The 23,548-nt window shown below is 39.2% G+C and overlaps 1 protein-coding gene across 14 annotated transcripts in view; it reads left to right on the forward strand.

Annotated features, from left to right (window-relative positions):
* GIT2 (GIT ArfGAP 2) overlaps positions 1 to 23,548 on the forward strand; it is a 48,733-nt gene that overhangs the window by 4,879 nt on the left and 20,306 nt on the right. For 11 of the 14 annotated variants that reach the window (XM_024741419.1, XM_024741408.1, XM_024741412.1 and 8 more), the window contains exons 3-12: positions 1,041 to 1,153; positions 1,779 to 1,884; positions 3,381 to 3,467; positions 3,585 to 3,715; positions 5,716 to 5,810; positions 14,572 to 14,617; positions 15,736 to 15,787; positions 19,109 to 19,181; positions 19,428 to 19,525; positions 20,701 to 20,812. In XM_024741419.1, the coding sequence (XP_024597187.1) occupies positions 1,041 to 1,153; positions 1,779 to 1,884; positions 3,381 to 3,467; positions 3,585 to 3,715; positions 5,716 to 5,810; positions 14,572 to 14,617; positions 15,736 to 15,787; positions 19,109 to 19,181; positions 19,428 to 19,525; positions 20,701 to 20,812 (913 nt within the window). The remainder of the gene's footprint in view (positions 1 to 1,040; positions 1,154 to 1,778; positions 1,885 to 3,380; positions 3,468 to 3,584; positions 3,716 to 5,715; positions 5,811 to 14,571; positions 14,618 to 15,735; positions 15,788 to 19,108; positions 19,182 to 19,427; positions 19,526 to 20,700; positions 20,813 to 23,548) is intronic. The other 3 variants (XM_024741409.1, XM_024741414.1, XM_024741421.1) reach the window with 2 other exon arrangements.

A 23,548-nucleotide genomic window follows, 5' to 3' on the forward strand; every position in this document is an offset into this window, starting at 1 on the left:
GATTCCTCAGAAATTTCTGAAACATCTGATTTAAGTTCTCTTAAAGTTCTTGTAACCTGTTAGAGACAATTAAGTTCTGTTTTGATTGAATGCCTAACACCCTGCTAAGTGTTCAGGGGGCCTTTTGTTTTCTTTGGGGGTCCATTGTCATGTCACCGGTACTTCTCTCTCGGGGTACACATTCTTCGAGTTATGTTGGAACTCAGACTTACGCATGTGTTTCGCCTTCATTTGTTTTGAGTACATATTTTACTAAATCTGTGCCAGCTGCACAACATGTCCTTAAAACTTGCCTATGTGTACCAAAGGATCAGAACAAGTGAGTGTGGATCTTTGATGTGACAATATCTTCACGGACGTAAAAAACAGATGGGGCCATGTCAGGAGTCATGCTTTGAAATGAAATTGGGAGACATGGTTTATTAATAACTTTTGCTCAGAAGTTTCTAACAGCTCATTCTCATGTGAAAATGGATGTTTACTGCTGTCAGATTATACAGAGTACTCATTATATTATAGGATCTGAATAAAGTTCAGAGATGAGTAGTTTAAAATGTCAGATTTGACCCTAAAACAATTCCCAGAGTATGGCACGTGAACCACCAGTGGTACTCAAGGTAGATGTAGGTAATACTCAAATATTTATTTAAATGGTTGCCTAAAACTGTAACTAGCACATCAAATTATAATTGCTAGTGAAAGTTTTAGAAAGTAAGTGGATTTAAAGAAAAATGTTAAGAACCTTGAAAACAGAATTTGGATGCTCAGGCTTGGGAAATACTGTCCTAAAGTGTCAAAGTACTCTTTCTTCATCATCTACGAGAAAATGTAATCGAACCCATTTAAGTACCTGCTGGTCAAACCTGAATCCTGCGTGCAGGTTCATCTTTCTCATTCTAAAACAGAAGATAATGACGTGTGTGATATCCCAGTCATGCTAGTGTTTGTAATAGGGCTTTGTTTTCCCAGTTCAGTCACTGATTCCCACTGGATGTTTGCAGAAAGAAATTTAAATATGATTTTATGCTGCTTGGTTTTAGATGGTTGAAACCTTGTATAATAATGGTGCTAATTCTATATGGGAGCATTCTTTGCTGGACCCTGCCTCTCTTATCAGTGGAAGACGCAAAGCTAATCCACAGGATAAAGTACAGTGAGTGAAATGTTTATAAATACTCTTATTTCTTCGTAACCCCTGGGGCCCGCTGAAAGGAGTGCAGCTGCTTTTGACCAGCCCCTACAGGGGCAGCACGGGAGGTGGTCACCCAGTTTTGCATTGACCTGTTTGCTATTAGGAATGCAGAACAAAGCCAAGCATGGGACCATCTCTTTTGCATGGTTACCCAGCACAATTCAGTGGTTTCTCCGGTTTAAGACTAAGGCTTGGTGGCTTTTGATGTAATCACATTTGAGCTTTGGCACTCAAACAGTAGGCAGCCAGACCAGAAATCTTGGTTCTGGGCTCCAGTCTGCCTGATGCCTCACTTATAAGATGGCATGAAGAGCTGCTTCCTCGCAAGGTTGCTAGGAAGAAAATTACACAGAGCAGAAAAATGCTATAAAAAGCAGGTATTCTGCAGTCCTGGCCATTATAATGACTAATGTATGTTTTCAGACTTCAGGCCTGACAACACACTGCTGAAACTTACTTCAGTATTGTTCATTCTGTTCTTGAGTGAGGGATGTGGGTCACTTCCTCTTCTTTTTACAGTCTGAAGAATGGGGAATGTCATAGCTGAACTGCAAGTGAACTGTTTTCTTTTTTGTTTTCGAACCAGTCCTAATAAAGCAGAATTCATCAGAGCAAAGTATCAGATGTTAGCATTTGTCCACCGCTTGCCCTGCCGGGATGACGATAGTGTGACTGCCAAAGATCTTAGTAAGGTGGGTCACACCTTTTAAAATCCCTAAAATTGCTGGATGAAGCAGCATATCGGCTGATTTGAAAAAAACTTAGAAAGAAAAGAAAAACAAAAGCTCCTTTCTGTACACTAAATAATTAGTAACAGCTTTTTTTGCAGTTGGTTTCTTCTTTCATCTTACTTCAAATGGCAAGCATTCATGTTAGTGGAGGTATAAGGAGCAGAGGAACAAATAAGTATCCAGAAAACTATTTGTGTTTTTCAGATATGGTTCTAAAATTGTATTTCTGTAAGTTTTTGTTTAGCTTTGAAATAAGAGCCATCTCAGAGTTTGTTTCTAGGGGGGACTAGAAGGTTTGTGGGACTTCTGCAGGCTTCTAGGTTGCATGCTGAGTGGGATCTTCAGGAAGCAGGGTGTGACTCAAAGCTGTAGTACACGGGATGGTTTATTAAACTTGCAAAATGAGTAGATGGTTTTCTTTATGTGGGCCTTTACATGTTTTTGAGAGATGCCACGAAAATACATATCCTTATTTTCAAAGCACTGCTTTCGGCAAATGCTCACACAGATCGTAGGCACTCATAATTTTAAACTTTGCATGGAAATATATATGATTGTTACTTCCCTTTATTAATAAGACTTGGTATGTGTTTTTTACCGCAATTTAAAAAAATATAATTAAAAAATAAGACTTGGATACAGATGTTAGTGTAGATTTCTCCATTGCTATGATAAGAGTTATTGCATTTTGGACAATTCTAGGTTAGACTTGAAGGAAGGCAGCTCTTCTGAATGTATAAGGGCACTTCTGTAGTGGTACAGAATTTGGTATAGCACAGGCCTATTTCCCACCCTGAAAGACTTCATTAAATCATTGTATACAAGGCCAAGAACAGTGTTGAGGAGAGGGTGTGATATAAGGCAGAATCCTGTGACTTGCACGGTATAGGATATGAAGCTCTAAAGCCCTAGGTTCAATAATAACAACAAATAACAACATCAACAATAATAATAGCAGCTGTATTCTTTGAGCATTTCCTATGTACCAGGCTCCATGCTTTGTTATATCATTGAGTCCTTATAGTAACCCTGTGAATAGGTGGCATTATTATCACCATTTTAGAGATAAGGAAACTGAGGTTCAGACTGCTAAAGAACTTCCTCAAGTTCACACAGCTTGAGGGGTGTATGGTTTGAAATTCAGACTTCAGAGCCATGCTCAGCCACCTCTTCACACTCCCTCTCACTCAAGGTCTGGTTGTGCCACTTAGATCATGCATTTGGTCAGGTCAGCCTTCCCAGCCCTAGTTTCCTGTCAGGAAAATGGGCCTGACCCTGCCTTAGAGCCCGGGGATGGTTGTGACCAGCAAGGGAGAGACTGCTTCATCCACCTTACTGAGCTAAATAAAGATGATGTAGTACTACTATAATGTGTATTAAAATAGTCTGCCAGCTGCTCTGCTACGACATTCTTTACATTTTTAACAAATATTCTTTCTTGTGTGTGTATTTTTCAGCAACTCCATTCAAGCGTGAGAACAGGGAATCTTGAAACCTGTTTGAGGCTATTATCATTAGGAGCACAAGCCAACTTTTTTCACCCTGTAAGAAAGCATGAATTGATTCAGATATTAAATTGAAACGAAATGGGTTGCATTCGTGTAGCCTTTCGTTTATTTAATTTTGCTTCTTTTTGTATACTTTTTATTAATGATTCTTAGGAGAAAGGAAACACCCCACTCCATGTTGCCTCTAAAGCAGGGCAGATTTTACAGGCGGAATTATTGGCAGTATATGGAGCAGACCCAGGCACACAGGATGCGAGTGGGAAAACGCCTGTTGATTATGCAAGGTAAGAGGCTAGATTCTTGTCACCTCTCTCTGTTTGGGATTATTTCTGTTGTGTATGATTCATTGTTAAGTGGCTAAATTGTGTATGATTAACATTTAACCCCTTCAGAGGTTTGCATGCTATTATTTTGCAGATGAAGGTATTTCAAACGCATATGATCTTAGAGCCAGCTAAAGTCAGGGAGGGTAGAACCATTAACCATTGTGCTTAGCTTCCAGTCTTTCATTTCTTTTTATCCTTTAAACGCAGTGGTATTTGAGCCATAGTTGTACAGATCAAGTATGAAGAATTGCAGAACCCACTCCTCAGTTTTTTAATAGTTTTATTCATTGCTTGAACTTAGAAACAAATCTATATGGATAGATATGTGGTTAAACAAGTATAGTAAAATGTTAATTGCAGGATTTAGGTAGTGGACATCTGGGTGCTTGCTATAAAATTCTTTAACTTTTTGTTTCAAAATTTTGGCTGTGAAGTGCTGGAAAATAAATAAATACATCCATAGATTAGGCTTGAATATCATTTAAATGATAGAAGGTGGATCATCTTTCCTTCTTTTTCCAAATTAACTTTTTCCAAATTAACTGCAAAGAATTATACTCTGCAGAGGATAAAATGACAAGTGACAACTTGAAAATGGCAAGTGAAATGGACTCTGCCCTCTTAGAATTTACTCTCTCAGGGAGGAGGAGGTTCATAAATGCATGTAAGAGTTAAATGAGGCAAGATAATGTAGAACTCATTACCAAAATTGATAGATATATAGGATTTCTTCACTGTGGCCCAGATCATTAAGAAATGTCTTTAGTTGGTCTTTGAAGAGTAGATTGGATTTGGGTGTGTGAAGATGAGCTAAGGTGTTCCAGGTGAGAAGAAGGGCGTGGGTCAAGTTCAGGAAGAAGGGATGGACAGGGATGTTCGGCACAGCAGGAGACCTGATTGGATAGAGCAGAGTGTGTCTGGGAATAAGAGCTAAGGTACTGAGGAATACAGTATTTCATCAGGTCTAACGCTCTACTGTTTATATGGGTCATCATTATTTCATATACCATTAAAAAGGAAAAGACTCAACCAATTAAATGATGATGTACTATCAACTGTAGGATACTTCCTGATTTCACAGATGTTAAAAAATGAGAAAAAAAGACGTGCATCACAGAAATCAAAGATGTGTGGGTAGCTTGGAGAATATTTTTGTAGTACGTCGTATGTGGGAAGAGAAACTGGCAGAAACTGACTTCATATTTTAAGGGGAACAGAGCCCTCAGTAAATGATAATTATCACTTATCTTGGAATTTCCTCTTGTACCTTGCACATAATAGTCTCTCAGGGTAATGATTTATTTATATGCCTTGTTACTTAAAGGATTTCAAGCAGCTTAAATATTTGTTTCAAAGGCAAAATTAATATTTTCTGTGATGGAAATTAAAGACAAGGAGGTGTGAGCTATGCATTAGGTTGGTCTGTCTCTCCCTGAATCAAAGACCTTGAAGTGGTTACTGAACTCTAATCCAGAAGTCAGGCTGGCTGCATGAGAAGCATCTAGGGGAAGGACCTTTTTCAAAATATTAATGTCCACACTGCTCCTGTTTTTATTGATTCAGAATTTCCAAGGGTGGGTCCTGGACATCTGTATATTTTTTTAAGCATGCTAGTTAATTTTTGAGAACCTCTACCCTTGACCATTTATTAATTTTATTTTCTACCTCATTAGATGAAGTTATTCTTTGTCCCTCTCATAAGTCCTTGAATTCCTTATTAAGTACTCTGTCTTATAAATTAATAAAGGAAAGGCGATAGTTGAGATTGTGAAAACAGTTTTTATAAAGGTGGGAATCGAAGTAGACTTGACAGTTTACCTCACACAAAAAGGTTGATTATTCTAAAAAGTCACGTTTGATAAATGACTCAGGTATCTCAGGGGACGTCTCTGTACTTTTCTATTCTAGCTCCAGTGGCCAGCGAGCAATATAAATGGTACTTTGTTTTCTCTTGGTAGGCAAGGAGGGCACCATGAGCTGGCAGAACGCCTCGTAGAAATACAGTATGAGCTGACTGACAGACTAGCCTTCTATCTGTGTGGCAGGAAACCAGGTGAGTTGAAAGGACAGCAGCCTCTCCACACCTCCAGCCAGTCAGTCTCTGGAAAAACAAATTGGGACACTATCATTTATGATCTCTGCTTTAATGTATCCTTGAGAAAATTGCAAATAAGGATTTCTATTTGCAATGAAAGCTACAGCATTTTTTGTTATATGTGAAATATGTAACATCGGTCAAATCTTGAATTTTAGTTTTTAAAATTTTAGCTCTACAGTAGTGACTGTTTCAGGAATCAAAGAGCATAATTGAACCCAAACTGAACGTGCACAACGGTTCTTGTGATTAATGGGAGTAGGAATGGAAGAGCAAAGGATTAACTTTTGTAGTTATTTGCAGAATTCTGCTATCTAAGGAATGGGAAAAAGTAAGAGTGAACTTTACCATTAACCAGCTTTGCTCATGAGGTAGAACTGGGGTCAGCAAACTGTGGTCCATGGGCCAGATAAGCCTATCACCTGTTTTTTTTCAAATAAAGTTTTATTGCAAGATAACCATGCCCATTCATTTACATATTATCTACGGCTGCTTTCACACTACAGCAGCAGAGTTAAGTAGGTTGAGTAGTTGCAACAGAGACCATACGGCCACAAAGCCCAGAATATTTACAATCAGGCCCTTTGCAGAAAAAGTTTGCCAACCCTTGATATAGAATATCCACATACGTGTATACAGTGGTTCTCCACCCTGGTTGTACAACAGAGTTAAGAGCCCTTGGTGTGGTTCCAGTTCCCAGTGAGATGGAATAAGCACACCCCCCACCCTGTCTCTCCTGCTGAACACAGTTATAAACTATGGACCAAATACATGGAGTAGCTATCTGAGGACTGCAGCAGGTAGATTAGGGAACTCAAAGTACCATCAAGCTGGTGGTGAGTGTCCCCTTTATTTTGCTTCTGATATGGCATCCAGGACAGCCTAAAACCTGGAACTGCATAGCAGGTGCAAAGAAGCCTTCTCTGTGTGGTCTGAGGAGCAGGAAGTGGGATTCCTACAGGACAAAGAATAGGGGAATTCCCCTGGGTTTTTTTTCTCTTCCTTTTTTCCCCACCCTAGTCCCTAGGCAATCCTATGGCTTCAGAAGTGGCAACAGCAGTGGCAGCACAGGTGCCTAAATCTCTGACCAAGAGCCTGAGGGAATCCTGATTGCTTTTGTTTTTCTCTTTATTCTCTCACCACTTGGCCCCGGAGACAGAACCTCACCTGGTCAGGTACCTGCTAGAACAAAATATTAACATTCTCCATAGAGTTTAAGGAAGATTCAGAGTCTCCACGACGTAATATGCAAAATGTCAGGGATACCACCCATAATTACTCCACATGTGAAGAACCAGGAAAATCCCAAAGACTTGCACGGAAAAAGGTAGTTAACAGATGCCAACCCTAGATGACTCAGATGTTGGAATTATCAGATAAAGATTTTAAAACAGATAGTAACATCATGCTCTAAGAAGTAAGTGTGAACGTTCTTGAAACAAATCTAATATAGACAGTCTCCACAGAGAAATAGAAGATATAGAAAAGAACAGAAGAGAAATGTTAGAATTAAAAAATCCAATAACTAAAATTTTAAAACTCACTGGTTGGGCTTAATAGCAGATGGAGATGGCAAAGAAAAGAGTGCATTGAAAATAGATCACTAGAAATAATCCAGTTTGAGCAACAGAGAGAAAAAAAGAGTAGGAGGAAAAGAAACCAAGCAGAGCCTTAGGGACCTATGGGACAAAATCAAAACATTTGTATCATCACACTCCCAGAAGGAGATCATAAAGAATGTGATGCAGGGGCTTCCCTGGTAGCGCAGTGGTTCAGAGTCCACCTGCCGATGCAGGGGACACGGGTTCGTGCCCCGGTCCGGGAAGATCCCACGTGCCGCAGAGCGGCTGCACCCGTGAGCCATGGCCGCTGAGTCTGCGCGTCCGGAGCCTGTGCTCCACAACGGGAGAGGCCCGTGTACCGCGAAAAAAAAAAAAAAATGTGATGCAGAAAAAAATACTTGAAGAAATATGGCTAAAAACTCTAAATTTGGCAAAAGAAGTAAGCTTACAATTCAAGAGTCTCCGAGAACTCCAAATGAATAAACTCAAAAGAAATCATCACTCAGACACATCAAAATCGAACTGCTAAAAATCGAAGAAAGAAAATGTCTTGAAAGCAGCCGAGGAAAAAAATGACATACCATGCAAAGGAACAATTATTTGTATGATTGTGGATTTCTCATCAGAAACCATGGAGATGGAAAGGAAGTAGAACAATTTTTTTTTTTTTTTGCCACACCACGGGGCATGCGGAACTTCCCCGACCAGGGATCAAATGTGCACCCCCTGCAGTGGAAGTGGGAGTCTTAAGCACTGGACCACTAGGGAAGCCCCAGCAGAACAATATTTTTTAAGTGCTGAAAGAAAAGAACTGTCAACCTACAACTCTATTTCCAGTGAAAATAACCTTCAGGAATGAAGAAAAAATAAAGACTTTCTTATTTTATAAATTTATTTTATTTATTTTTATTTTTGGCTGTATTGGGTCTTTGTTGCTGCACATGGGCTTTTCTGTAGTTGCGGCGAGCGGGATTTAAGATGAAAGAAAATAAGAGAATTAGTTGCTCTAACAGAAATACTAAAGAAAGTTCTTTGGGTTGAAGGGAATTGATACCAGAGGGAATCTTGGAGCTTTAGAAATGAAAGAAGAACAGAAATAATAAGTATCTGGATAAGTACAATAGGCTGTGTTTTCTTCTTAAGTTTTCTAAAATGTGTATGACAGTTTAAAGCAAAAGTTATAGTATTGTATAGTGGGGTTTTCAGCATGTCAGTGTAATGCATTTGACAATTATAACATAAAAGGGAGAGGGTAAAAGAAATATGGAGGTAAATTTTTGCATTCTTCTTAAAATGGTAAAATACTATTTCTAAGTAGATTGTAAAAAGTTATGTATAGTTTAATCCCTAGCACTGAAAAAAGACTATACAGTGATATATGGTCAGAAACTCTAGAGATAAATTAAAATGGAATGTTAAAAATTACCCAAATAATCAAAAGATGTTTTGATTCAAAATATTCAAAAAAAGAGAGGAAAGGGGAGAGAGAGGAACAAAAAACTGAGGTTCAAATAGAAACTAAATAATAAATCATAGACTTAAATCCAAATGTGACGATAATTACATTAAATGTTAATGATCTAAACACCAATTAAAAGCAGAGATTGTCAGAATGGATTAAAAAAAAGAAAACAAGCCCTAACTGTATGCTGTGTCCAAGAAACCCCCTTTAAATATAATGGTATAGGTAAGTTAAAAAGCAAAAAGGGGTAAAAAGATATACCATGCCAACACTAAGTAAAAGAAAGCTGGAGGGGGGCTTCCCTGGTGGCGCAGTGGTTGAGAGTCCGCCTGCTGATGCAGGGGACACGAGTTCTTGCCCCGGTCCGGGAAGATCCCACATGCCGGAGAGCGGCTGGGCCCGTGAGCCATGGCCGCTGAGCCTGTGCGTCCGGAGCCTGTGCTCCGCAACGGGAGAGGCCACGACAGTGAGAGGCCCATATATTAATATCAAGCAAAGTAGACTTCAGAGCAAAGGAAATTAGCAGGGATAGAGAGGGACACAACGTGATAAAAGGGTCAACTCACTAAAAAAACATAACAATTCTAAATGGGTACACACCCAGCAATAGAGCTGCAAAATATAGGAAGCAAACTTTGATAGAACTGAAAGGAGAAAAGGTCAAATCCACAATTATTGTTGGAGACTCAACAGTCTTCGTTTAGTTAATAGATAGAACTAGAGGTAGAAAATCAGCAAGGATATTGAACTGAAACCATCAACCAACTGCATCTGGTTGACATTTATAGCATCCTCTCCCTAACAACATCAGAACATATGTTCCTTTCGAGTACACAGTCAAACATTCCAAGATAGACCATATTCTGGGTCATAAAACAAACCTTAGCAAGTCTAAAATAATTAAAATCCTAGAAAGTATATTCTCTGACCATAATGGAATTAAGCTAGAAATAAATAATCAAAATATAAGTGGAAAATACCCAAATGCTTGGAAATTAAACAGCATACTTCTAAATAATCCATGGGTCTAAGAGGAAGTCTTCAGGGAAATTAGAAAATATTTTCGGATGAACAAAAATGAAAAGACAGCAAATCAAAATTTGTGGGATGGAGCTAAAGCAAGGCTTACAGGAAATTTTATAGCATTAAATTATTATGTTAGAAAAGAAGAAAGGTCTCAAATCCTAATTTAAGCTTCCCAACCCTCAAGAAACTAGAAAAAGATGAGCACAATAAACCCAAAGCAAGCAGAAGTTAAGAAATAATAAAAAGTAGAAATCAATGAAATTGAGAAAGGAGAACAGTAGAGAGAAATCAATTAAACCAAAAGCTGATTCTTTGTAGAGATTAATGAAATTGGTAAATGTCTAGACATACTGACAAAGAAAAAAGGAAAGAATACACGTAGGAGGATGTCACTAAAAAACCCACAGGGCTTCCCTGGTGGCGCAGTGGTTGAGGGTCCGCCTGCCGATGCAGGAGACACGGGTTCATGGCCCGGTCCGGGAAGATCCCACATGCCGCAGAGTGGCTGGGCCCATCAGCCATGGCTGCTGAGCCTGCGTGTCTGGAGCCTGTGCTCCGCAACGGGAGAGGCCACAGCAGTAAGAGGCCCGTGTACCACAAAAAAAAAAAAAAAAACAAACAAAAAAACCCCACAGACATTAAAGGGTAATGCAAAATATAAATAACTGTACATATAAATTGGACAACTTAGATAAAATGAACCAATTCTTTGAAAGCCACAAACTACCAACACCTATCCAAGAAGAAAGAGATAATGTAAATATATAATCCTACATTTTAAAGAACTTGAATTTGTACTTAAAAACATTCCATTAAAGAAAACCCTAGCCCAGATGATGGCACTAGTAAATACTATGAACCAGCTGAAGTGGTATTGCCATACAGCAATACAGTCAGTGTGGCTTATGACTCACATGGCTTGCTAGCTTTGCAGTTATAATTCTTTACAGATATTTTTAAGTATTTTATATTATTATACTTTATTTTATATTATTATACTATATTTTATATTATATTATTATATTATTAAGTATTTTAAGTATTCGGAATTCACATTTCAATTTTTGCCCATAAAATGAGACTATCCTACCAAACATTCGAAGAAGAAATAACATCCGTTTTATGTGATATTTTTTAGAAAATAGAAAGGTAGGGGGGACTTGAGGACATGGGCAGGGGGAAGGGTAAGCTGGGACGAAGTGAGAGAGAGGCATGGACATATATACACTACCAAATGTAAAATAGATAGCTAACGGGAAGCAGCCACATAGCACAGGGAGATCAGCTCGGTGCTTTGTGTCCACCTAGAGGGGTGAGATAGGGAGGGTGGGAGGAGACGCAAGAGGGAGGAGATACGGGGATATATGTATATGTATAACTGATTCACTTTGTTATAAAGCAGAAACTAGCGCACCATTGTAAAGCAATTATACTCCAGTAAAGATGTTTAAAAAAAAAAAAACAGTAAAAAAAAAAAAGGTAGGGGGAAATGGTTCTCAAGTCGTTTTATGAGGCCAGCATTACCCCAATACCAAACCCAGCAAAGATGGCACCAAAAAATATCCCTCACTAACAGGGACACCAAAATTCTCAACAAATTATAAGCAGATTGAATCCAACAATATGTAAAAAGGAAAATGTAATATACCAAGTGGGGTTTCCAGATATATGACTGATATTTGAAAATATTTGAAAATCAGTTAATGTGATTCATCACATTAACAGACTAAAAAAAGAAAGCTGTACAATCTTACCTGTTGATGCAGAAAAAGCATTTAATAAAATTCAGCATCCCTTTGTGATTAAAGAAAAAAGAAAAACCTTAGCAAACTAGGAATAGAAGGGACTTCCTTAATCCGATAAAGACTATCTATTGAAAAGCCACAGTTAACATCATCCTTAATGATGAGAGATTGAATGCTTTTGCCTGAAAATCAGAAACAAGGCTAGGATGTCCACTGTCACCACTTCTATTCAACATTGCACTGGAAATCCTAATCAGTGCCATAAGGCAAGAAAACCAAATAAAAGTCACACTGATTAAAAAGGAAGAAATACAACTGCCTGTATTCATAATGAAATGATTTCCATGTAGAAAATCCCAAGGAATCTATAATAAAGTTTCTAGAACTAATGAATGAGTTTAGCAAGGTTGCAGGATGCAAGATGAACAACCCAAAATGAATCATATTTCTGTAGACTAACAGTGGGCAATTAGAACCTGAAACTAGAAAAATAATAACGTTTATAATAGCTTCAAAGTAAATACTTAGGTATAAATCTAACAAAATATATGTGGAATCTATATGCCAAAAATTACAAAATGCTGATGAAGGAAATCAAGGAAAGCCTGAAAAAGGGTTTCTACTATGTTTATGGATTGAAATACTCAATATAGTTAACATGACGATTCTCCACAAATTAATTTGTAAATTTAATGCAATTAAAGGATTTGCTTATTGACATGGGCATCCTGGTTCTAAATTTTACATGGAAAAACAAAGGAACTAGAATAGCCAAGACAGTTTTGCAAAAGAACAGTAGTAACATAGGAGGATCACACCACCCAATTTTAAGACTTGCTGTAAAGCTCTGCTGTACTCAAGACAGTGGTTATGGTGAAGAGGTGGACATACAGATCAATGAAACTGTATAGAGAATCCAGAAATAGACGCACACAAATACATTCAATTGACTTTTTTTTTTTCTTTCTTTTTTTTTTGCGGTACACGGGCCTCTCACTGCTGTGGCCTCTCCCGTTGTGCAGCACAGGCTCCGGACGCACAGCCTTAGCGGCCATGGCTCATGGGCCCAGCCACTCCGCGGCATGTGGGATCTTCCCGAACCGGGGCACGAACCCGTGTCCCCTGCATCGGCAGGCAGACTCTCAACCACTGCGCCACCAGGGAAGCCCCATTCAATTGACTTTTGACAAAAGTTGCAAAGGCAGTTCAATTAAGAAAGGACAGTACAGTATATGGTGTTGGAACAACTGAATATCCATGTGCAGAAAAATGAGCTTCAACCTAAACCTCACATCTTGTATAAAAACTGAGGGGACTTTCCTGATAGTCCAGTGGTAAAGAATCCGCCTTCCAATGCAGGGGACATGGGTTCGATCCCTGGTCAGGGAACTAGGTTCCTACATGCCAGGGCAGCTAAGCCCGCATGCCACAACTACTGAGCGCGCATGCCTCAACTAGAGAGCTCGTGTGCCACAAACTACAGAGCCCACACGCTCTGGAACCCGCACACCACAACTACAGAGCCCATGTGCCCTGGAACCTGTGCGCCACAACTGGAGAAGAGAAAACCCGCACACCACAACTAGAGAGAAGCCCACATGCTGCAACAAAAGATCCCGCATGTCTTAACAAAGATCCTGCGTGCCGCAACTAAGACTCGATGCAGCCAATAAATAAACAAACAAATAAAATATTTTTTAAAAAACTAACTGAAAATGGATCATAGATGTAAATGTAAAACCTAAAACTTTAATACTTCTAGAAGAAAACAGAAAATCTTAGTGGTCTTGGATTATATAAAGTACTTAAATGTAACACCAAAAGCACAATCCGTAGAAGAAAATATTGATAAGCTGGCCTTTGTCAAAATTTTAAGCTTTTTTTCTGCAAAAACTATAGTTAAGGGCTTTCCTGGTGGCGTAGTGGTTGAGAGTCCGCCTGCCGATGCAGGGGACACGGGTTCGTGCCCCGGTCCGGGAAGATCCCACATGCTGCGGAGCGGCTGGGCCCGTGAGCCATGGCCGCTGAGCCTGCGCATCCAGAGCCTGTGTTCCGCAATGGGAGAGGCCACAACAGTGAGAGGCCCACATACCGCCAAAAAAAAAACAAAAACAAAAAACCCAGTGTGATACCACTAAGTACCTATTAGAATGACCAAAATAAAACAAAACTCAAAACAACACTAGTGCTGGGGAAGGTGTGGAACAATGGTAACTCTCATACGTTGCAGTTAGAAAAGTGATAGAGCTACCCTGGAAAAAAGTCTAGCAGTTTCTTACCAAGTTAAACATGCATTTACCTATAACCCAGAAGTCCTACGTATTTATGCAAGAGAAGTAAAGACTTATGTTTACACAAAAACCTGTATGTGAATGCTCATAGTGGCTTTACTCATTGACACATGATCAGTGTCCTCCACAAGCTTGATTAGGACTCAGTCAGCATTATAGGAGACAGAGCACGTGCCTGGACCTGCCCAGACCACCTGGGCCAGCCCTGACTGTTTTATGCTAATTGATTAATTTGAAGGTAAGCCACTAAAGCTCAAGGAAGCCCCACCATCCCACATGGGAGAGCAGATGGAAGCCTGCTCCAAGCTACTTCAGCTCCCTAAATGTCCTTTCCATGGCTGAAGATCATTAGTTATACTGGGGACAGACAGCGTAAGGATTAGGGTGAGCATTGGCTTTCCACTTAATGACGTTGGGACCTTTGTACCAGAAGAAAATAAGGAAATGATCCTTGCTACTGGCCAGATTTTGAGAAGTTGTAGTCAATCTGGCAACTTCTGTTTCTCCCACATAGATCATAATTATGGGAAGATACTAATTGCAAAACATAAATTGAGAAAATAATGATGGTATTCCTTTACAGATCTTATCAATATTTATATGAACAAAACTTTGACTTGGTTTCTGTTTCAGATCACAAAAATGGACAGCACTTTATAATACCTCAAATGGCAGACAGGTAAGGCCATTGAAATACCAATCAATATTATCTGTCACTAGTATTTCCTTGGTTGTATAGTGTTTAAGTGTATTATATTTTGTGTTTAACAAAGCCCATACATTTTTCTCTTTTATGGCTATGCAATTTGGAAATAAGATGGCTGTAAGTAAACCACCATATAAAACTTAAGTTTGAAAAAGCACAAGTAAGAAATTTGCTAATCCAATTGGAGTTAGAGATACTGTCACAGTTTTAGCTAGTTGTGACAGTATATTGTGTCTCTGGATATATCACAGAATATTTCTATGTTATAAGAGTGTAGCCTTTGTCTATGACAGGGATCAGCAAATTTTGTTGTTCTTAAGGGCTAGATAGTAAGTATTTTAGGCTTTTTGGGCCATACAGCCTCTGCCACAACTACTCAACTTTACCAGTTGTAAATGAAAGCATCCATGGACACTATGTAAATGAAGGGCATGTCTGTTCCAATAAAATTTTATTTCTGGTTACTAAAATTTGAATTTCATATAATTTTCACATATTATGAAGTATCATTTGTTGGGGTTTTTTTTCCAACCACTTAAAAATGTAAAAACTATGCTTAGCTCATAGGCCGAACAAAATGTGGGTTATAATCTGTTGCCCCTGGTCTATAAGGTCAGATGAGTTCACGGCTGCAGAAATGAACTTTAAACCCTGATTTAGCCAATAAACTTTGCATAAGTACTGGCAAGAGTTTATGAAATGGTTAATTGCTATTCCATATGTAATCTTACCATTCTGTTTTTTAACATTCTGCCCTTTTTGTATTTTCCTCTGCATGCTTTTTTTAACACTTTAAAAATTATGACTTCTCACATAAAGGGCCTGGGGACTAACCTGGCAATAATTTTGCCTTTTGGCTAGTAGGTGATTATTTTTCGGTTTACCACTTTGCATGATTATGGTATTTCTAGGAGATACTTTCACTAAGTTCTGTTCAGTTTCCTCACTGACGATTGGGCTGTAGAATTTTGGCCTCTGACCTTGTCCATGAACTGTAATTAATATCTTAATCCCTTGGCTATCTTAATCTTCTACAGAGCTCATGAAAATGGTTTTATTTATTTGCTTATTAGTTTTGTACACTTTCTTAGCAGCCTGGATTTGTCTGAATTGGCAAAAGCTGCTAAGAAGAAACTTCAGTCTGTGAGTATCTCTCTTTCCTAGTGAACTCCTGTATGGAAAACCATGTGTCCTGCTAATACCTGTTCTTAGCCCATTACCTAGTACATCAAATGACTTTGTTTCATGCTCTCAGATGTTAAATCAGAAGCAGACCATCGAGTATGTAGCAAAGAAGAATGAAAGTACTAGTAAGTTTAGTATATCCAGTTTATTGGCTTGGCTTCAAATAATGGCATTTTTCTCTGTCATTTTAAAAGTGAAGACTGTGCCTTTGACATTAGGAAGTTGTTTCTCCCCGTAAGAGTTCCCTAGTTTCTCTCAATGTACATGAATAAATGGGACACACTTCTTGGGATTACTTCCTGTAGCCTCATAGGATGCTAGAGAATGATAAGAGCTGAAACTGGAATGGTGAGTACTGTAGATTGACTAGCTGCTATTTGGGATCCAGCCACCGATAACTGTCGTGCGTGTCCCACGCCATTCATCAGAGTTTTGTAAATGTAGGCTTCTAACTGCTGGTTCTCCCTCAACTATGTGCTCAAAGTTTGCCCAGTTCTGCAGGTCACAAGCTCACTTTAGTCTCTGTGTTTCTCTTCAGCCTGCCCATTTCAGCCTTAGTCAGGACCCTGAGAAATCTACTCCTCTGAGAACAGTTTCTCTCTGTTTAGTCCCCACTAATGAAGCCTCGCCCAGTGCTTCCCCAGCCGTTCTAACCACCAGATTACCCGCCTCAGCTGTTCTCATTGCTCTCAAGATCAGAACCAAGATTCTTAACTTCTTTTCGTAGCCTTTATGGGCGTCATCCCACTCTCACCCTTCAGTTCTTGCCCTGCTTCCCAACTGGTTCCCACGGTGTGGGTATGGGTGTGGGTGTGGGTGTGGGTGTGGGTGGGTGCGTGCGTTTAAATATTTCTTTAAGGGTTAGCACCCTCGGAGGCCACCTTCAAGTCCTCTTTCAGGAATCCTCTTTTGCCTGCTGTGCTTTCCCAGCTACCCTCCCTTTCATCATTCAAGTAGCTGAAATCTGACCCCCTTCACAGTGTAGGTAGGAGTTTTCCCAAAGCCTAACTCTGAACTTGCAACTCCCCTAATTTATGTCTTACTCTTCATTCCCCTTTTCATAGAAGACTCTTTACTAGAATTTCATATAATATTAAGTACTAAATATTATATTAAATGAATTTCTCATTACTAGCATTTAACTGTAATATGAAATAAATGTATTTTATGCAATTTGGTGTCTCTGTGTTCTCTATCTGCAGTTTTGTGTGTATGTGTTTTTATTGCCTTTCTTAAATTAAGGAGGTCATATAGTAAGATGATTAGGATGATAAGCTTTGGAGTCAGCAGTGAATATTCTGTGATTTCCTTTTAATTACTTAACAGTATGTAAGCCAATTTTTATTTTAAATAATTCAAACATGGATAAAATCCAAGCTCCCCTTGACTATCCTATTCTACATTTGCTAGGCTGAAAGCTGGGGTTATGTCTGTAATATCTCTAGCGTGTGGCAGGCACTAGATAAACATCTGGGACAAAGTTGAGCATAGTTCTCAAGAACTTGGGCTGTGGGTCAGACTGGTCAGGTGTGGATCTCGGCTCTGACGAGCTCCTTCACCTCTGTGTACCTCGGTGTCCTCTCCTAGAAAGGGAGATGGTGATCCAGCAGAGGCAGCAAGTCAGAGCTGCCCAGTGAGTGTGAGCTGCCCCCACGCTGTGGTCTCCGCCTCCTATCAGTGCCAATTCAGTGTTTATCCCACAATATCTCCCTCTCTCCCTCCCTCCCTCCCTCCCTCTTTCCTTCCTCCCTCCCTAGTGAAAAGCTGGGAGAAATATAAGACCACTAATGTATTCCTTGAATTAGTAAAGTAAATATTAACATTTTAAGAGAAACTTGCATCCCAGGTCCATCACTTCTTGGCTTTGTGACTTTAGGTAAGCTAACTTCTGTGCCTTGATATCCTTCTCTGTAAAGTGGTATAATAGTAGTTCCTGTCTTCAGAGAGGTGTTGTATTTACAATGATGATGGTATTAGCAAGGCTCCTGGGATGTAAGCCCGCAACAGTGTTGCTGCTGTAGTTATTAGTAATAATAACATTAGCTTGTAGCCCCTTAGAGGAAACAGATTGGGTGTTTATGGTACAAGTTCAGTTTCCCAATCCTTCATCACCTTATCCAGCAAAAGGCTCTCAGAGTTTATTTTTAAATATAAATGTAATGTAACCACACTAGATAAAATTTGGAAAATAGAGAAGGGGAATCATCCTCATTTACTATATTCTTAATGGGTTCACGCTCAATATTTTGGTATATTTTTTCTCATTCTTGTTTCCGATGCCTACCTTTTTTTTTTTTTAACTGAAGCATAATTATAGAATTTTATATCCTGCTTTTGTCACCTAACAATGTATTGTACCCATTTTAACGAGTTCAGTGAGGTGTGTGCAGCCAGCTTTAAATTCTGCATGAAGTACCTTCTGGTCAGTGTATGAATGGATATTTACTGGGTCCCATCTTGGTGCTGGGTACTGTGTGGGGATGTAGGGAACAGTAGAGGATGGAACAAATTCAGCATCTTCCCTCACAGAGTGGGGGAGCAGTCAACTCAGAAGTAACAGCCACCGAGCGGCAGGGTTTCATGAGGCAAAAAGTGCAGAAAGAGCTAGAGCCAGCCTGGTAGGGGCTTAGCCTCCTCTGGGTTGAGGAAGACCCAGTTGCTGCCAGGAGGTCACCCCAGTCTGTGGGGATTGTTTTGTTGGGACACTGCACAATGTACTGATTAGACGGGCTGTCCTTGGTAGGGACGCTTAGGTAGTTTTGTAGGGGTTTGGGGGACCTCTACTGAGGAAGACAGCAGAGAGACTTAACCGAGGTCTGGGTGGTATTTTCCTTCAGTGGCACTTTTTATCCTCTCGAAATGGTGTGTTTTGACTTCTTTATCCTACCAAGGGTTTCAGATCCCCTATACTGGGGGCAGAGCGGGTACTGGCAAACATTCTCAAAAGAGCAGAAGAGACTTTAAAAAGGTGATGTCACACGAAGAGCGGAGAACTGGACCCTGCCTTTGAGATAGGCACTTTAGATGCCTCTTGCTTCCCTTATGGCACAGCCCTATCTGCATATCAGGAGGGAGGCTGCTGTGGGTGGCAGGTATTTCTAGAGGATCTGTACTATTTTGGAAATGTTACTGTCTGTTTAATAATGGTGGGCATTTACTAAGTAAGCACTGGCTTTGGATAAGACGTTGGAGGTAGAAGGGTGAATAAGTCGCAGTCCCCACTCATCTTCCTAGTGTTAATCCTTGTCCCTTGTGTTCCTGATATTTTTTTACTTTCAGCTAAGTAATCATTTGTTTGAAGAACTTGCCATGGATGTGTACGATGAAGTTGACAGGCGAGAGACTGATGCAGGTGACTTAACATGTGGCTTTATCTACTAAGCTTCTGTTATCAGTAGGCAGCAACAAGCTGCCAGCCTCAGTGTTTTGCCCAATTTTTACTGTCCTGATAACACGTGTGTCAACAATGACTCTCGTGTATGCTGGCTTCGGAGTGTGCTGTCCCTAGTCTACCTAGTAATGCGAGAGCCGCGGCTCTTAGAGGAGCAGTGGTGCCCGTGGTGATGAGATTCTATCTCTGGCTCTTTCCTCTGGCTAGTCTGGCTTGCCACGCAAAATCACAGCACCCTGGTGACCGAGACAACCGTCGTCCCCTTCCTTCCAGTCAATCCCGAGTATTCATCGACACGGAACCAGGCAAGTGGCCAAGTCCAAAAACTCACTAGTAGTGATATTTGGGGAATGGCTGATATCATGGCATTTTATTTTCCCAGGACAGGTATGTAAGATTTTTTGATTGATTAAAATGTTAATATCCTTTACACACACACCCTCACAAGTTGATAAGAAAAGCAATAGAAGTTAATAGATGACTGGGAAAGAATATAAAACAATTCACAAAAGAAATACAAATGGCTGGAATTCCCTCACGGTCCAGTGGTTAGGACTCCGCACTTTCACTGCTGATGGCACAGGTTCAATCCCTGGTTGGGGAACTAAGATTCCACAAGTACAAGGGCAAAAAAAGAAAGAAAGAAAGTAAGAAATAATAAATGGCTTTCAAATGTGAAGAAATGTTTAATCTCATTAGTAATCAAAGAAAGCAACCTGAAGGCATTAATGCAAGTTTTATCAATCAACTTAATAAAGTATCAATACATACTAAAGGATACTCCAGACTGGTAAGGATGTGGCAAGATGGGCTTTCTCATGCTACAGATAAGAGTTTAAATTGCTGCAGACCTCAGAAAAGCAATCTGTTAACTGGTTTCAGAGGCCTCAAGATTAACTGCATCCTTCCACATAGGAATTCCTCATCTGGGAATATGTTCTAATAAACTAAAAATACAAAGCTTTATGCACATTTTCATCGAAGCACTGTATGTAATAACAGAGCACTGAAAAAAGCCTAACCATCCACCAAGAGCAGTGAAACTGAATAAATTATGAAGCTCTTTTCATTTTTATTGATTACTGGTTATATATAATGATATAATGAGTCCCGGCATCTAGACTATAACTTTATGTTGAAATTTTAAAATTTGTCCCTTCAAATTAATTTTTGATTAGTAGGCCTACTTCAAAACTGAATTGATATTAGAAAGAAAGCATTAAGAGAGCCATTTTGTTTTGGTTCACAAAAATCGATACGCATTGTGAGAACTTAAATGTTATATTGTTCTATTATGTAAATGGTTTTAAACTGTTCACAAGGAAAATGTTAAATTTGATTCAGTTATGGCTGTGATTGATGATACTTTGAGCATGCTGGAAGGTCTTTGCCAAAGTCTAACAGTAGTCTGACTAGTTTTATGTGAATATGTGTATATTTTTACATCTGGGACTCTTTCCAATTATTTTCTCACCCTCAGGGCAGACAGAAACTAGCTCGGTTTAACGCCCATGAGTTTGCCACTCTGGTTATCGACATTCTCAGTGATGCCAAGAGGAGACAGCAAGGTAGTCCTCTCTCTAGTTCAAAAGGTAACTGTTTCAGACCTCTAAATGTTTGCTTCTTTGGCCTTAAAACTTCGCACGAGTGTTAAAGTTATAAAAATAATTAAAGCAGTCATTGACACCACAGCTTAGTTAAAGCCCTGTAAGTTTTATTGGTGCTATGTTGTGACGACAAGTTTCTCTCTTTGAGTCCTGGTGAATTATAAATATTTCAGCGCTATTAACTGTGATTCAGATTTATCTTATATATGATTTTTTACCTCTTGGGTCACCTGTCTTCCCTAAAAAATTTCATTGTGAAATTAACTCAAAAGTCTGACTTAGATCTTGTTAAAGGACATAAGAAACTAAACCCTCTTGACTGAAATTCCAGCTAACCTGCTGTTGTTTACCTACAAGACTGAGTTCTCCATAATTAGAATTTGTCGCTATAAACTTTAGATGTCTACAGCAAGAGTTATTGGGGTTTAAAATTGTGAAGAGAGCACCAAGCACCTATTTCCGAGGTGCCCTTTGAGTCTTGTTCAGTAGCTCAGGGTCCTGTCTCCATGCTTGGGAACGTACTTCCTCCCCAGCCCTGATGCTGTATCTTTTTTGTTTTTTTCTAATTGTAGAAATAATACATTTTTAAATTGAAAAACATGTAAACAGGAAAAATATATACTGTAAAGATTCAGTTTTCAGTCAGCATCACACTCCCCAGAGATAGTAATCGTTAACTGACAGCGATTTGTTCTTCTTGATTTTACTTATTCAACCAGACATAAACAAGTTGTAAGAAACTTTATTAAATTTTGGTGAAGGTGCAGTGATAAGGGTCCTTTAAAGTCTCAAAATGTACAAATTCTTTGATTTGGTGTTTCCATTTCTAGGTGTTAATTGAGAGGAAATAGAGATGTTACATGTATGTTATATATAGCACTGGAAACATTAGAAACAAATAAGCAATAATAGAGCAATTGTTAGTTACATATTTGAATAGTGCACACTTTTTTTCAGAGACTATGTAATGACATAATATAAAGTAATAAATTAATTTTTTAAAAAGCTTTAGTATAATCCAAATTTTGTAAGGAAAACATTTATATACATATGTACAAGTGAATATATCACATGTAAATATAAATATACCACTAATCCCCATTACTCACGGATCTCGTATTTGCCAGTTCACCTATTCATTAAAATTTGTTGCCTCAAAATCATACTGACAGCACGTTGATGGTAATTTGTGGCTGTATGCAACATGCTGAGAAATTTGAGTCACCCAAAATGCGCGTTCCCAGCTGAGATTGAACAAGGCCATGCTCTGCCTTATTGCAACTCTTATACTGTAAACAGGTGTCCTTTTTGAGATTTATTTAGTGCCACAGTTTTCACACTTTTACCGTTTTTGTTGATGATTTCACTATTTGAAGTGGTCCCCAAGTAGAGTGCTGAAGAGCTGTGTAGGATTCCTAAATGCAAGAAGGTCGTGTTGTGCCTTGTGGAGAAAATACATGTGTTAGACTAGCTTCGTTCAGGCGTGAGTTATAGTGCTGTTGGCCATGAGTTCAATGTTAATAGATCAACAACATATATTAAAGATGTCTTTAAACAGAATCACATGTAAAATGAGGTTATATATTTATCAGTTGACAAAAATGTGATCAGAGGTTTGCAGGAACCTAACCCTGTGTTTCCAGTCAGAACAATGGTTTAGTATTTGCTAATTTGTTCTTCATAGCAACTTTATAGACCGTAACTGCTACAAATAATGAAATTGACTGTATGTATGTGTATATGCTTAGGAAAAAGACTGGAAGGAAATAGAACCACATGTATCAATAGCTATGAATGATTACTCTATCAGTTTCAATTTTTCTATATTGAATCTTTATCACTTCTATAATCTGATGGCACGTATATATATATATTTTTAATTTATTTTATTTAATTATTTTTGGCTGCGTTGGGTCTTCGTTGCTGCGCACAGTCTTTCTCTGGTTGCAGCGAGCAGGGGCTGCTCTTCGTTGTGGTGTGCGGGCTTCTTATTGCAGTGGCTTCTCTTGTTGTGGAGCACGGGCTCTAGGCGCATGGGCTCAGTAGTTGTGGCACATGGGCTTCAGTAGTTGTGGCTTGCGGGATCTAGAGCACAGGCTCAGTAGTTGTGGTGCACAGGCTTAGTTGCTCCGAGGCTTGTGGGATCTTCCTGGAGCAGGGCTCAAACCCGTGTCCCCTGCATTGGCAGGCGGATTCTTAACCACTGCACCACCAGGGAAGCCCCGGCATGTATATTTTAAATATTAATTTTAAAAATTAAAATTCCTTTTAAGTAAACATAATTTATCACCAAGATATTATCCATTGAAATATCCAGAAACAATATTGGAAATTAGAGGTTTGCTTGAGTTGCCTGAAAGAAAGTGGAGAGACTTGGATAATTTGTGAAATCTTTCATTCAAAATGTCTTGGAGCCAATGGAGTCATCCCTGCTTCCCTATAGACCATACCTTCCTGGTGTGCCCACGTGTGTCCAATGGATCATTCTCCTCTTTCTCTCTCACTGGCATTCAGCTAACGAAAGGCCGATGTGCCTACTCTTTGATCACCTGGTTTCTAGGCTCCACTTTAACAATTTCCTTTCTGTTTTGACTTGACATTACCTTGTAAACAAGGTACAATTATAACCGAATTGCAGTTAATCTTACATTAGTTACAGCTTTATTTTCATGATTTCGAGCTACACCCTGTTTCCTTGAATGATTACAAATTTGGGAACCT

Source organism: Neophocaena asiaeorientalis, unplaced genomic scaffold (genome assembly GCF_003031525.2).
Source record: "Neophocaena asiaeorientalis asiaeorientalis breed wild unplaced genomic scaffold, Neophocaena_asiaeorientalis_V1.1 scaffold648, whole genome shotgun sequence".
In the NCBI taxonomy this organism is placed as follows: Eukaryota; Metazoa; Chordata; class Mammalia; order Artiodactyla; family Phocoenidae; genus Neophocaena; species Neophocaena asiaeorientalis.